Raw genomic sequence first — 15,897 nt, 5'->3', positions numbered from 1 at the left:
ATTTCCCCTTATATCCACCCTAACATTATAGTGGGCTTGGAGGCAGGCTCAAGACGAAGTGGAAGATGAAATGAACGAGACGGCAGACATGTCCAGTTGGTAAGTGTTTGCGAGTTTGTGAACTACATTGTTGTTGGTGCTTTGTTTTATCTAGGGACTCAGAGCAAGCTACTGAGAAGGTTTAGTGCTGTTTCGAGAGATATCACTGGTTAAAAAAAATGCTAATTGGAATGCACCAAGCTCACCACCCTTAGCTAATCCACTGTTTCGAATTTGGGACTCTACTGTAGCTTGTGCCAGTGCAAGCTGTGTAGTGCTTGAGCCACGAAGAACAGTCTCCACGATTTATTTGATGTACTGTATTTTCATTCAGAAAAACACCCTTTGGTTAATAGTTGCTGGAGTTACACTTTAATGTAAAAAGGATTTTTCCATCTATCAATATTTGGATACATTCCATATTACTCATGTCCAGCTATGCCAAACAGGCTCCAGGTGTTTCCAACATATTTGTTTCATTGTATTCATACTGGGTTTCTTTTGTCTCTTCACATGTTGTTAGGAGCTGCTCATGTGGCGTTTTCAACCTATAAGAATATGGAGCGCTATCTGCAGCCAAAACATTTCCACACTGAGAATGACACCATCAAGATTATGATGTCCCCTGTATTCTCTGCTTCCCTTCCCAAGATTGCAAACAAAATCCTCACCCAGCCAGTCAACTTCACCCTTTGGCACCTCAAGGTGACATTTAACTTGAGATTAGAAAGCCTCATAGATTTTATATATGTGTATGCAGTGCTGTGAAAAAGTATTTGCCCCTTTCCCAATTTGTTCTATTTTTGCGTGTTTGTCACACTTCTGTTGTCCACGCAATAGGATAGCGCTAAACGATTTACTCAAAACAAGGTATATTGTGATAATTAGAATAGTATGTTGTGATTCCCTGACATCTCAATGGCATGTTTACTGCCAAGCATAAAACATTGAATCACAGTCCACTGTTGCATGTTGTTGCTTTTAGGCAACATGGTTGTTTTATCAATATACAAAATAAATATTTGAGGAAAAATAGTAAAAATGGGTATTGAAGAGTGCAGGACTTTTCCAAGATTGAAATTAGTATTAATAGTTGATGAAAAAAATAGGATAGTGCCATTATTAGACCATTATTGGGAGACCAAAAATAGCCACCAGATATGTCCTCAGTAGAGGAAAAGAGTATGACAAAAACTAGTTTGAAAAGAGAAAAACGGCAGTATGTTGAGGCAACTCTATAACAATAAAGGGTCATATACAGTATATACCAGTAGATTGCTAACTGTGTCTGATCTGATATACTTCTATTGATTTTTTTCTTCTTCTGTGTTTTTGGGGGCTGGGTAGAGTGTTGAACCCCAAGGAGTACTCTCCTGTGTGTACTGGAATGGCAGCGCCTGGGTGGTAGACGGCTGTGATGTCACCCAGACCAACACCACCCACACCGTCTGCACCTGTGTGCACTTCTCCACCTTCGCTCTGATCATGCAGGTGGAGCGACCTCCAGAGGTAATAAGGTCTTCACATTTAACATTACAGTTCATAAGATCAGTCCAGTGCTTCCTTATGTTATAAAATAGCTACAATGCACAAGACTTATAGGCGGGGATCACATTAGCCAGCGGCAAGCGGCAGAGGCAAGCGTAACGCACCGCTCAGACCATAATAATAAATCCAAAACATTCTATCTCGTTCCTAAGTTCAATCTTTGTTGCTACGTTATTAGACAAATCTGATTGGTCAAAATACCTAAACATTCCAAAACTGATTGTGATGAGCCGAGCGGAGCGCTTCAAAGTTGAACCAAGTTTGCTCAACGCTAGCGTTATGCCAGTGTTGTCACTGGTCCGCTGCCGAACCATAGAGAACAATAGGAAACCTGCCGTTTGCCGCTGGCTACTGTGATCCCGCCTTTGCCCCTCACAGGACCCTTCGTTCGAGAGTAAAACCACACAGTCTAAGGGCCATTTTATAGTCTACACAAACTACACGGACATAGTTGGCAATTGGTGCTGCGTTCACACATATTCAATAAGCTCTACTCAGACAATGCACTCCGGTGTGATTTGTTTGGTTTTGTTATCGTGTTGTGCATAATTATCATGTATCTGCTGGATAGTTTAAGGAGTTCGAACTTCATACACGTAATCCTTAAGACAACTGTTCTGGGATGTATAACTTTTTTTTCAGACTGATGAGTTGATGAAGTTGCTGAACCGGATTGCTGTCTCCATTGGTCTGGTGTTCCTGGCACTGGCTGTGATGGCCTTTTGCTTCTGTCGATGGAAGGCCAACGTGAACAACACGGCTCGCCTGAACATCTGCATCAGTCTGCTGCTCGCTCACCTCCTCTTCCTGCTCGTCCAGGAGTTCATCCACCTCATCCGCCCTCAAAAGGTGCCTGAAACTGGGTCAGTATGTCTCGGGGGCAGCCGTGGCCTACTGGTTAGGGCTTCGAGCTTGTAACGGGAGGGTTGCCGGTTCGATCCCCGACCAGTCCACGGCTGAAGTGCCCTTGAGCAAGGCACCTAACCCCTCACTGCTCCCCGAGCGCCGCTGGTTGGGCAGGCACCTCACTGCTCTGGGTTAGTGTGTGCTTCACCTCACTGCGTGCTGTGTGTGTTCACTAATTCACAGATTGGGATAAATGCAGAGGCTGAATTTCCCTCATGGAATCAAACAATAATATATACTTATTATACATTATCAAGCCATTATAATCAGAACTACCAAGGCATTTGCTGTTCAAGCCTACTGGAAGGCACAAGTTGTAACAACATTGTCATTGGTTGGCAGTGTCGGCATGCCAATAGCTAGCTGCAATGTCGACTTCGATATCAGATAAGAGGATTTACAACTTTTAAAGACTGTCACACAGCTAAAAACTCTGTTTCGGACAGCCTAGCAAGATATCAACATAGAACGCCGTTGCTATGTTACCGACAGCTGTGCTTTAGGTGCGTTAGCGTAAATCGCTATTAGCATGCTAGTCATTGCAAATTAATTGCCACTGATGTGTAATGACCGGACAATTTCTGGAAATGCTTTAAAAACCTGACCAGCCGACGCAGTTCACTTGTTAAGACCCCGGGGATGGTGTTGTGGAGGAGAGGAGTCGAAATTTGAAGTATAAACATGCTTTAGACATGTAAACAGACCTATCGTGATTTTTGCCAGCTAAATACAACGAGGTGAATGGAAGCATTTTACCGTTCACTGACATCATAGTTGAATAGAACTTTGGGATGTTGAAGGCAGCATGAAGGATACATCTATGCTGCCTTCAAAACTGGGCAAAACGAAGGTATCTTAGAAGGCAGCGTTTTTGTTTCGGACGTGACACGATGCCTCGCTCCCCTGTAAGATATCTTAGAAGGCAGCATTTTGCCCGTTTCGGACACAGCCAATGGGTATGTCCGAAACGGAACGCAGCTGCCTACTGCCACGCTGCCTTCACTGCCTAGCGAGTGAGTTGCCATAGAAGGCACCAAGGTAGTGGATAAAAACTCTGTTTCGGACAGCCTAGCAAGATATCAACATAGAACGCTGTTGCTATGTTACCGACAGCTGTGCTTTAGGTGCGTTAGCGTAAATCGCTATTAGCATGCTAGTCATTTCAAATTAATTGCCACTGATGTGTAATGACCGGACAATTTCTGGAAATGCTTTAAAAACCTGACTAGTCAACGCGGTTCACTTGTTAAAACCCTAGGGATGGAGTTGTGGAGGAGAGGAGTCGAAATTTGAAGTATAAACATGCTTTAGACGTGTAAACAGACCTATCGTGATTTTTGCAAGCTGAATACAAAGAGGTGAATTGAAGCATTTTACCGTTCACTGACATCATAGTTAAATAGAACTTTTGGACATTGAAGGCAGCATGAAGGATACATCTAAGCTGCCTTCAAAACTGGGCAAAACGAAGGTATCTTAGAAGGCAGCGTTTTTGTTTCGGACGTGACACGATGCCTCGCTCCCCTGTAAGATATCTTAGAAGGCAGCATTTTAGCCCGTTTCGGACACAGCCAATGTCACAACAATGGCAGCCCCTCAGCAAGTGTACAGAGAATGTACATAGAGCATGACATTTCTAGTCATTTTCTGCGACAATGCCAACGACTAGTTGCTATGGAAGCCCGTTTCCGCCACTTGGTGGAAAAAAACTGGCAGATACTAAGTCATAATTATGAGATGCAAAGTCGTAATTATGAGATAGAAAGTCATAATTATGAGATAAAAAGTCATAATTATGAGATAAAAAGTCATAATTATGAGATAGAAAGTCGTAATTATGAGATAAAAAGTCGAAATTATGAGATAGAAAGTCATAATTATGAGATAAAAAGTCATAATTATGAGATAGGAAAGTCGAAATTATGAGATAAAAAGTCATAATTATGAGATAAAAAGTCGAAATTATGAGATAAAAAGTCATAATTATGAGATAAAAAGTCATAATTATGAGTTAAAAAGTCAAAATTATGAGATAAAAAGTCATAATTATGAGATAAAAAGTCGAAATTATGAGATACTTTCTCATAATTATGAGATGGTAAGTCATAATTATGAGATTATAATAAAGTCGTAATTAAGATTATAAAGTCAAAATTTTGACTTTATTGGTTGGTAGCCTGCCTTGACCTCGCATCACTTCCTTCCCGTTCAAAACTGTTGCCGGCAGTGTTGTGCACGTTCACACTCTTCAGTAGCCGGACTACCTAAATCTAACAAGTTAGGATTATTAAAACAATATTTGAGATGGGAAAGTGGTGCTAAATTTCCATAAACTTTATTCAGTGAACGGGTAAAGCCGTCCGTTTGTAAGCAAAATCAAGAAATACGATCTTTTAGTTCTGTTTACCGTTACCTAGCAACCCCAACAACAAGTGAGTGAATAATTAGTATTCTCCCTCATTATCCCAACAGCGTGTAGTGCAGTGGGCTAATGATTGGTTTACCATGCCTGAGATGTGGGGTTCGAATCCCAGTTGAACTGCTGTTTTCTTGCATGTCAAAGTACGATCGATTACTTCTTTTTTCTTAGATGACGTTACCTCGCGGCAAATAAGAGTTTGTGCTTTTTGAACCTATAATAAATATATATATTTGACAGGTTCAAAAAGCACAAACTCTTATTTGCCGCGAGGTAACGTCATCTAAGAAAAAAGAAGTAATCGATCGTACTTTGACATGCAAGAAAACGGCAGTTCAACTCGGATTCGAACCCCACATTTCAGGCATGGTAAACCAATCATTAGCCCGCTGCACTATGCGCTGTTGGGTTAAAGTAGGAGAATACTAATTATTCACTCACTTGTTGTTGGGGTTGCTAGGTAACGGTAAACAGAACTAAAAGATCGTATTTCTTGATTTTGCTTACAAACGGACGGCTTTACCCGTTCACTGAATAAAGTTTATGGAAATTTAGCACCACTTTCCCATCTCAAATATTGTTTTAATAATCCTAACTTGTTAGATTTAGGTAGGCCGGCTACTGAAGAGTGTGAACGTGCGCAACACTGCCGGCAACAGTTTTGAACGGCAAGGAAGTGATGCGAGGTCAAGGCAGGCTACCAACCAATAAAGTCAAAATTTTGACTTTATAATCTTAATTACGACTTTATTATAATCTCATAATTATGACTTACCATCTCATAATTATGAGAAAGTATCTCATAATTTCGACTTTTTATCTCATAATTATGACTTTTTATCTCATAATTATGACTTTTTATCTCATAATTTCGACTTTTTATCTCATAATTATGACTTTCTATCTCATAATTTCGACTTTTTAACTCATAATTATGACTTTTTATCTCATAATTATGACTTTTTATCTCATAATTTCGACTTTTTATCTCATAATTATGACTTTTATCTCATAATTTCGACTTTCCTATCTCATAATTATGACTTTTTATCTCATAATTATGACTTTCTATCTCATAATTTCGACTTTTTATCTCATAATTACGACTTTCTATCTCATAATTACGACTTTCTATCTCATAATTATGACTTTTTATCTCATAATTATGACTTTCTATCTCATAATTACGACTTTGCATCTCATAATTATGACTTAGTATCTGCCAGTTTTTTTCCACCAAGTGGCGGAAACGGGCTTCCATAAGTTGCAATGTCGACTTTGATGCTAGATAAGATGATTTACAACTTTTAAAGACCATCACAATGTCAGTCCACGACTGTTTGCAACTGCAGCAGCAATTTAGCCTGGCTAACACCACCAACCAAAAATTAATTTCCCCATTAAAAATAGCCAGAGCTGTTTATTGGGCACTACGGATATCTGTCAAATGCATCTGTGCATAGCTCACAGGCTAGCCAGTCGTATCAATTAGCCTATAATACTGTATGTAGAGATGACATATGTTTTAATACTTCAAATTAACATTCGATAAATTAATCTTACATTTTTCAGTAGTGAAAGGTGTGTACATTTGAACAAAAGCTGGTTTGACTCTTAACCAAAATAAAAGCATTGGTGTGTTAAGCTTCGTTATCATCTTGCTGCCATTATATTGAAATTGTTTGGCTGTCTAGGCCTGAAAAACAATTGAGCATTCATATTTGCTGGATTTGGCTGAGGACATTGTGGACAGAGGAGTACTTCATAAACAGATGATGCAGGCTCAGCCAACAACAAAATCTTCTTAGAGCAGTTTAGAGATGCTGTGTGGATTGGCATGGCTGCCATATTATCCACCTTTTGTAATATGTGCTAAAGGGGAATGTAACGCCATGTATCACTTCAAGAATAAGTTACTCTGAAATATAAGAATAAACAAATAAACACAAAAAAGCAACACATTTTCATCGGTTTACTATAAACTCTTCTGCGTTCAGTTCCACCACCAACGGAAGATGGCACATGGAGTAGCTTAATCCACAGGCTTTACCTTTAGAAATCTCCCATCTTCTACCAAATCTCCCATACAATTGTATCCAGTGATGTTTAATACCACTACAAGCTATGACTTCGGTTTGGATTAGTAAATACATTTCAAATGCATCATAAATAATTATTACACTGGTAACACTTGATGTTCTTTCAGATCGTGTGCGTGGTCCTTTCAGGAATCCTGCATTTCCTGTTCCTGAGTAGCTTTGTGTGGATGTCCATAGAGGCTGTGCTGCTTCTGTTAGCAGTACTCAGCCTCAGATATGTTCAGAAGGAAGTGGGACTTCACTGGGGCTACCTCTGTCTGATTGGCTATGGAGCCCCATTGGCTGGGATAGCTGTGTCTGCAGGCATCATGCCTGATGGCTATGGAAGTGACAAGTAGGTTTGAGCTGTTTATGAAGTGGCTTTGTCAGAGGTGTCCTAATAGGAAGAGATAGCAATCTTAGCCCTTAAGAGTGTACCGTCACACCGGTGTGACAGGAATGTTGGAAAATTAACATTCTAAAGAATATCTGGGTTCATTGAATTCTACATAGAATTTTAGAACGTTGAATTGTTGCGGAATGGAATCTTGTGTTAGAATGTTCAAAACCCACCCTTTTAAAGGTTAGCAATAATTGAAAATCCTCATGTTACTTTCCCATAGAAAAAAATCTCAAGATACCGGATCTCCTTCTTTGGCGGTAGCTTTTTTGTAGGCGAATTCAGAGGTCTATAAGGAGATCCGGTATATTGAGATTGTTGCTATGGGAAAGTAACATGAGGATTTTCAATTATCGCACCTGTTAAACTCTCGCGGGACGATGACATTAGAAATGCAGACGTTTTTTTTTTCGCTACACAGTTTTGTCCACTGCCGTCTAGTGGATACTGTGATGTCCGGTAGGTGAAGACAGCACACTTTTGATCTTTGCTACCCCAGAGCTAACTTATGGGCAAAGATGGCGAGTAGGCGAAAGTAGGCGAACTTCAGAGGTCTATTCCAAGGTACCCATTTGGGCAAAACAGGCATTACAGTACAAAGTAAAGTCCATCTGCACAATGAAGACCCCGCATGGTCAAAAGAGGCATTACAGTCCAGAAAGTCCTGACAGTATCATGCCCTTTTATGGAAATTGTCAGGTCTTTTTACCTATGCTAATTATCAACAAGTGGCACGTCCTGTCAATTTAAGAAGACATGGCATTCAGAATGATAGGAGTTAAACTGCAAACATGGTGAATTTGCTTAAACCCAATTGTCCTTATTTTCAGATGCTGGCTTAAGCATGATAAAGGCTTCATATGGAGCTTCTTGGGTCCCGTGTGCGTCCTCCTTGGGGTGAGTTTCAGATTGCTCACGGTTAAGAAGCCATCGACTTAATCCAAACAGTGATTAACTATAATGAAATAAACTTAATCTAATCTAATTATTATTTTGTGTTACCTTTAATTAAATCAAAGTTTCATGTCATTATTTGATCACCCTGTCCAGACCAATATACTGCTCTTCATCATCATTGTCTTCATGTTACACACAACACTCTCATCCATGAAAGGCATGAATTCTCAGATTAAAGATATCAGGTAAGCAATGTCAATTTATCACACACTGTACTCTGACCTGAACTAATTTATTTTATTTGACCTATATGCCAAGGAGGTTATATTGTAACCCATTGGTTTGTTGTTAGCTTTGTTGATTTGTTGTTGTCTTTGTTACTGGCGTTACACAAAACCTAGTTGTCATGACATTTTGTGGAAATACAGTGTTTAGGAACAGGTTGACTCCTAGGATGCCTAGACGATAGTACTATTACTTACTGTACATCCTCTTCAAAAGTGCTGTCACAGCACACATTTTATTTATTATATTTAACCTTTAGACATTCAACTTAACTTGTTTGTGTTCTAGTACGTATAGTGTATACAGAGAGTTGTGGTGTAGTATGTATCCTTTGTCCTGTTTTTATGTATAAAAATATATATTTTCTTTTTTTTGCACTGTGACTTTATTTTCACAGAATTGAGGGGTTGGAGATCCTTGATTTTTGCTCCGTTTCAGCCCTTTCTGGTGAAATTTCACCAACTTAAAAGAATAATTTGGAATTTTGGACCTCATTTCCAACTTAGCCAGTGATATAGGTCGGTGGAGACAGATTTCAGCATATTTCATCCCGTCTTTAGATCACAGCAGTCACCTGGTGCTAAGCTGGTGCTGAGCTAAGGCAATTCAACGGTATCATCCAGCCTGCCACTAAAAACAGTCTTAATCTACTCCACAGAACACCCCCAAAAAAGTTTATTTACCTGCCGCGCCAACTCTGCCAGGATTCGGATACCATCCTAGCAACATTCTGGACACTGTCCCCTAGTAAAATCCCAAATATCAACTTCTCAAAATCTTGGATGTTGCTAGGATGGTATCAAATTTGTAAGTTGGTACAATTGCACCATGTGAAGGGTTTTCCACTTCACAGATGTTCATGAATCCGCTCAAAATAAGGTGACAGCATGAGCTAAATGGAGATCCAGCTAATAGCATTCTATTGGGCCCTTTGGTGTTATATATCAATGAATCAGTGCTAACCTGAAAACTTTACTGTTTTGTTGTCAAAAGAGTTGTGGTGCTGAAAACTGTGGCCCAATTATTGATCATCGGTGGCCCTTGGGTACTGGGATTCTTCATTCACAACAAGTTCCTGGAATTGGCCTTCCACATTCTGAGCTCCCAGCAGGGATCCTTCATCTTTCTGATCCACTGTGTTCTTAATGCAGAGGTGAGCGAACCAGTATGTCAGTTATGGAATGACAACTACTTACTATGATAACTATGATGATAACTTTTGTTTTTTTAAAGGGGGAATCCAACGATTTTCACAGATCTCCATTTCTCGAGGTCACTGAGTAGTGTTGGTATTTAGAGAGAGAGAGAGAGAGAGAGAGAGAGAAAACGGAAACGGCTTAACGGAGCTCGAGTTGTTGTAACCAGGCAGCTACAGCAATATACTCTGGGAGCATGAACATAGGGACTCAGTGTAGCACTGAAGCTGCCTTGCTGCTGTAACTGTTGTCTGCAACAGTTCAAGTTTGGTAAAACTGAGTGTTTTAGTGTTTTCCGTACTGACAGTATTCAGATCGGACTGTGTTGGATTTAGGTCATCACTACATATCTACATTTATTTTTATAGTCAGTTACCTTGCTAACCCACAAGTAATGCAAACATGGTAATATACTGTAACAACATTAATACTTTTTTTATTCCATTTCCAGCCTAAACCTTGTAGGTAGAAGGTCAAAAATCTGTAGCTTAACTCACTAACAGTCATGTATTTGTCGTCTTTTAGAAAGACTTTGCAACCAATATGGATGCGCAAGGATGCTCAACAACAGTAAACTCATGCATGAGCAGTCTCCCTCCAAACAGCATGTAAAACCTGGTGCCAGGAGTCGACACATGGAATGCCATATTTTAGTTATCAAACGTTGGTGGCCACATGCCATGCTGATTGGGTGAAGCTAATCTTCCAAATAGTGATCCCTTGACTGCATCTACTTAATTGTGGTTTCTTTTTTTTTTTTTCAGGTGCGGCAACAGTTCACAGCGATCTGCAGAGGATGACACTTTTTTTTTTAAAACGCCTATAATCACTGCCTTTATTTTTGTTTCAGCTTATACTTATGAAGAAACAACACAACACAACACAACACAACACAACACAACACAACACAACACAACACAACACAACACAACACAACACAACACAACACAACCATGTGTGCACAAATAATCTCAAACCTTTCGCTTTGTCAGATATACTGTAACCCTACAAATGTAGTCCACCAGGTATGTTTTCAAAATCATTTTCAAATTCAAGTTCAAGAAGTTTATTGTCATGTACTCAAATAAGAAATTACAGTATAAGCAATGGAATTGTTTTTGTTGTTTGGGGGTATGGTGTGTGAGTGTGTGTGTGTCTGTGTGTGGGGGGGGGGGGTTACCTGTGGGGGTATTTATACATATTTAGGTGCAAAAATATGTAATTGTTGTACGTTGTCAATACGAACATTATACAATTGAGATTGGCTACAAACTTATAAAGGTTTGGGTGACCCGGAACACAAGTGTATGTAAACGAAATGTACACAAAATCTATATTTGCAAATTTCACAATAAATATTTACCATTTAAAAAACATACATTTGGTCAAATATTCAAATCTTACAAGGTTTAAAACCTACATTAGAAAACATTGCACTAGAAAAACTGAAAATGTGTTGAGATGAAGTAAATATAGCCAGAGAGGGTAGGCAAAGGGGAGGGGGGCTAAATCCCCCTTTAAGCAGACCTCCGTTACATTCGAACTGAACTGCTTGCCAATCTGACAGAGCTCGATATCCCACTACACAGTAAAATGAAAAGTGTTGATTTTTTGGTGATATTTTTTCCAGTGTTGATTAGTGTTAATTAGTGTAACTTACGGAGTTAAACATATGAATGTACACCTACAGTGTAATTAAAACTCGCAACCTAGTGTTTTAAGTGGGAGTGAATGTACGCTCACTGGGCTGGAGTTATTTGAACATCCGGTCCTTCAGTTTTTTGAAAAGAAGACGGACGCCATTGAAGTTCAGCGCGGGATATGAAAAGGTAAAGTAATTTCTCCCCACTACTTGTGAAAGCTAGCATGAAAACTACGATAAATACACAATTAAGTAATGTAACATCACAAGTATGTATTTTCATACGAACGTGTTTTACCTACTAAGAAATATTAGGTCGCTAGCTGGAAAATTGTTTGTAAACTAGCCAACAAGCTAACATTAACTTCGGTGGGTTATAACCTAACCAATTTGAAATGGTCACGTTTATGTTCTTTTGTAGTACTTGGGACACTATAAACTGACATTAATATAATATTGTAGTCGACGACGAAACCTTCCCGTAATTCGAAAGGAGGTTGAAATTTTAATAGCAGCCACCAACGGTGGTAATAGCAGCTAGCTAACATGCTAACGTAACCGCTAGCTGGTTACGGTTAGCGGTTACGTTAGCATGTTAGCTAGCTGCTATTACCACAGTCGCTGGCTGCTATTAAAATTTCAACCTCCTTTCGAATTACGGGAAGGTTTCGTCGTCGACTACAATATAATACTAATGTCAGTTTATAGTGTCCCAAGTACTACAGAAGAACATAAACGTGACCATTTCAAATTGGTTGGGTTATAGCTAACCATCTGTTAGCTTGTTGGTTACAGCCAGGATTCCACTGTTCTTAGATCTCGTAAATGGTCGTCTAGCAGCACTAAGGAATCTGTTGACTGCTTAATTATAAGTCTGTCGACAAATTGACGTTTGATTTAACTCAACACTATTTGTATTTAATTCGGGTTATACGTTTTAGCTGGTAGCTAACGCTAGCTGTGACCACGAGGGCATTTTTGTAGGCATTTGTAGCACACAGGTAACGGTCAGCCTGGTTGGTTAGGTGCAGTGTACATTCTCAGTATATTAGGTAAGTTTCTGTTGGTTTTATTTGGGTTTGATCAACTATTGAGGGTGCAGGTAAGTCAAAGATCTTAGAAGTAAGTTAGCCAGCTGAGACTAATTTCAGATTTTGTAGAAATATGCTAGCTTAAAGCATGCAAGTGCAGAAGGATATTAAGTCCATCAGTCATACAACTGAGCTGAGCAGACATAGCCTACATGTTAATTCTGTTTTTATGAATGGTGTAGACTATAGTACTGCCTAATGAAATTATCTGACTTAATACCAGTCAAGTTGCTTTAAATCAGTAGCGACTACTGTATGTCAACATATTTGAACACAAAACACTGCTGTTTGTCATGGTGAATGATATTGGAATTTTTAGAAGTCTGTTGCTAGTTAGTTGATATACTGTTGATAGTCAAATCATTGTGGTTGTCGTATTGATGTAATCATGGATTTTGTTTGTTTTAACAGGGCCGGCACCGTGGACTAGAAAAGTATAACTGCAGCCTGTTCTTTTGAAAGTTTCATTGAAGGTGAGGCTTTATGTGAAACTTAGATTAGTATTCAATTTCCTGAACATGCTTTTATTCACCCATTGATGCTAATGACACTGAGATGATACAAAGATTTAGACTCACCCTTTTGTTGAATTGAATGAACTAAAATCAGAGACTAGATTTATTGAATTCTAAAAGCAACCCTTTAAGATTCCAATGTTGTGTTTTTGCAGAATTTGCGCTAGTAGATTCTTCTACTCCAAATTCTTCACTTTTGAGTGGAGTGGTATGGGGTGATATGGACTCTTCAAACAAGGCACATCAATCCACTGGTGCAGGAGGCGAGAACACCTGCCATAGGAGATGCAGCAGAGAAGGCCAAACGAGTGAGTATTTGAAATTAAAATCTCACCAGGAGAAATCCTTGTCTGTCCGGTCTCTAAAATGCAGAAGCCTGGCTTCTTGTTCTGTTCAGTGTCAAATCAGCGGGCACGTTGTGTCACTAGAGACCCTCAGTGGTATAAAGTAGCGTTTCTCTTTTGATATGCTAGCTGCCGCCTTAGCTTTCACTGCAAACCCATTTGGTATTAACGCAAAAAACGGTCTGGCTCAAAACTCCACCAAATAATGTAATTTTGCTACCATACTACCATAAATAGACCCTAGGTTGTTTGTATTGTGGAGTTAGGTGCAGGTATGTTTTCTGTTTGCAAGTGTATCACTGTTGTTGTTTCTCTTTTATGTATAGATGGTCCAGGAGGTTCTGGAAAAGAGTTCAGGGGGAGAGGAAATAATGGAGGATTATAGAAGATCAAGCACCTTGATTCACTGCACAAGAAGACTTCTTGTGAATATTCCATCAGCCACATGATTGAAATGCATGGGTAGGTTTTGTTTTGAATAAATTAATGTAACTAACCGTTTCCTGTCAGCACACATACGTCTCCAAGATGCCTGGAAAACTTCTGATCAGCTTAATTACATTGCGTTTTGTATATATAATATATAATAGCGCCAACATTTGTAAGATCAAAATAAGACGATTCTAAATGGAACGTGATGTAATTAAGTTTTTCAGATCTTTTCCAGGCGTCTTGGAGACCTATGTCTGCTGACAGGGTTTGGTTTGATCAAACTATTGACTTATTCTAGGGGTGTCACGATTCTCCAGATCCTCGATTTTCGATCTTTTTTTCCAACACGTGTGTGTGTGTGTGTGTGTGTGTGTGTCTTGGCATATATGTTGGACGTGAGATTTGGGGTGTGGCTACATTACATTGTCGATTCTTCCTTTAAAATCGAATTTTGAGATTGAGATGTAATTTCGATCGAAATTGGGACATCCCTACTCCATTTTTGAGTTAAATCATTTAATAAATTCTGAGTGAATAATCAAATGAACATGTAATGTGGGGGAAAAGTTGATAAATTTGAGTGCAGACAACTTCCTTGCAGAGTGATAATCATAGTTCTTGCCTACATTTTTTTACAGGAACACTTCTACGACCCTGTGAGTGGGACAGGCTATGGCATGGCGTCCAGAAACTGCGGCGATGAGTGTCCCCGCGTTAGGTCAAGAACAACTCGGGGAGCTTTGCATTTCATACGTGAACACCATGATCATTGAAGTTATGTTAAGGTAGCAAGTTACAGTGTGGGTATACCTCCGGAACACTTAACAAAACTGTCGATACTCGATAACATGGGTCAAGATTGATGGCTCTGAATATGGGGAGGGATTTGTTCTTTGCACTTAAGTCAAGGATGAAATTCCAGTGTTTGCCAGTATTATTTAAATTCTCTTAATTTATATTTTATGTTATGTTTTATTTCAGTGTTTTGCTGAACATTTCCATGCATATGATTGTGAGGACAATGTTTATTGTTACAGTTAATGATTTGTACAAGTGTAAGGCTAAACAAAATGTCTATGGGCCGAACAGTGACCTATATTGTACCTGTGCACATTATTTTAGCCATGTCATGCCAAAGGTCAATAAAGAAAAAGAAAAGTAATTCATTTTCTGTGGTTTGATTAATATGTTTATTATTTAGGATGATTATTTTTCATTTCTACTCACTATTTTGCAAGCACAAAACCTTTTTCCAGGCTCTAGAAACTTATTAATGATTAAACTCCAATGGAGTTAATTTTGAAACTCTGATAAGAGTTAATAAAGAAACTGGTGGAGTTAAATATTAAACTCCAGTAGAGTGAATTTTGAAACTGGTAGAAACACTGATGGAGTTGATTAAACTCCCAACAGAGTTAATTTTGAACCTCTGATGGAGTTAATTATTAAACACTAGGCTGGTGTTAAGTTTGAAACTCTGATGGAGTTCATTATTAAACACTAGGCTGGTGTTAATATGTCAACACTATGGAAAGTGTTGTTTTAACACTAACGAGTGAGGATTATATAAACTCTGGAATAGTGTTAAAATTAACACTCATAGAGTAAAATTAACACTGTCCGTTTTACTGTGTATGACGTCTTTGCGACACGCCTCTTTAAGCAGACAGGAACTGTTCGAATTTGGCTTCCATAGAGATGCATTATGTTGCTCTATCTTGTCAGTAATGAAGGATCTTTGATATAGCTGCTGAAGAGTAACCCAATTGCTCCATGTGCTCCTCAAGTCCACTCCCATGTTTTGCTTTCAGCTTACACTTCCTGGTTCCTGTGTTGTGCCACTGAGCCTTTGACAAGCCCACTCGATCTCCACTCCTAGTCACTGCGGAAGTGGGAATCTCTGAGCAACTTCAGGCGTGTTGTTTACTCTTTCCGTCTCAGTTTAGACAGATCAATCTCCTCTGTTGCGTGATTACGTGCTAAAACATATCACAGCTGCACAGAGAAGTTGACTGGTTTTGCTGGAGCTGGAGCAGTTAAGTGGCCAGTTGGGCTTTCTCTCCTTATTTTTTCAAAATCTATCTTTCTCTCTTTTTTTCTTTCTC

At 39.1% G+C, this 15,897-nt stretch overlaps 2 protein-coding genes and 1 long non-coding RNA gene across 3 annotated transcripts; all 3 read left to right on the top strand.

Annotated features, from left to right (window-relative positions):
- Window positions 1-570: 570 nt before the first annotated feature.
- On the top strand, window positions 571-8,287 carry LOC134069604 (adhesion G protein-coupled receptor E3-like). Its single transcript, XM_062525638.1, has 4 exons — window positions 571-744; window positions 1,387-1,548; window positions 2,230-2,436; window positions 8,221-8,287. Exons 1-4 carry the CDS (start codon window positions 598-600, stop codon window positions 8,230-8,232), a joined length of 528 nt encoding a protein of 175 aa, XP_062381622.1. The 5' UTR covers window positions 571-597; the 3' UTR covers window positions 8,233-8,287.
- Window positions 8,288-8,445: 158 nt separating this feature from the next.
- LOC134069514 (putative adhesion G protein-coupled receptor E4P) lies at window positions 8,446-10,602 on the top strand. The gene is made up of 3 exons (XM_062525516.1): window positions 8,446-8,532; window positions 9,566-9,725; window positions 10,533-10,602. The coding sequence occupies exons 1-3, from the start codon at window positions 8,474-8,476 to the stop codon at window positions 10,566-10,568; spliced, it is 255 nt and encodes an 84-aa protein (XP_062381500.1). The 5' UTR covers window positions 8,446-8,473; the 3' UTR covers window positions 10,569-10,602.
- A 2,339-nt stretch (window positions 10,603-12,941) lies between these two features.
- LOC134069459 (uncharacterized) lies at window positions 12,942-14,491 on the top strand. The gene is made up of 4 exons (XR_009936815.1): window positions 12,942-12,974; window positions 13,172-13,324; window positions 13,687-13,822; window positions 14,431-14,491. It is a non-coding gene; the product is annotated as an uncharacterized LOC134069459 (long non-coding RNA).
- The last annotated feature ends 1,406 nt before the right edge of the window (window positions 14,492-15,897 follow it).

This window comes from Sardina pilchardus, chromosome 1 (genome assembly GCF_963854185.1).
Source record: "Sardina pilchardus chromosome 1, fSarPil1.1, whole genome shotgun sequence".
NCBI lineage: Eukaryota > Metazoa > Chordata > Actinopteri > Clupeiformes > Clupeidae > Sardina > Sardina pilchardus.
This window is presented reverse-complemented; position numbering and strand designations above follow the sequence as displayed.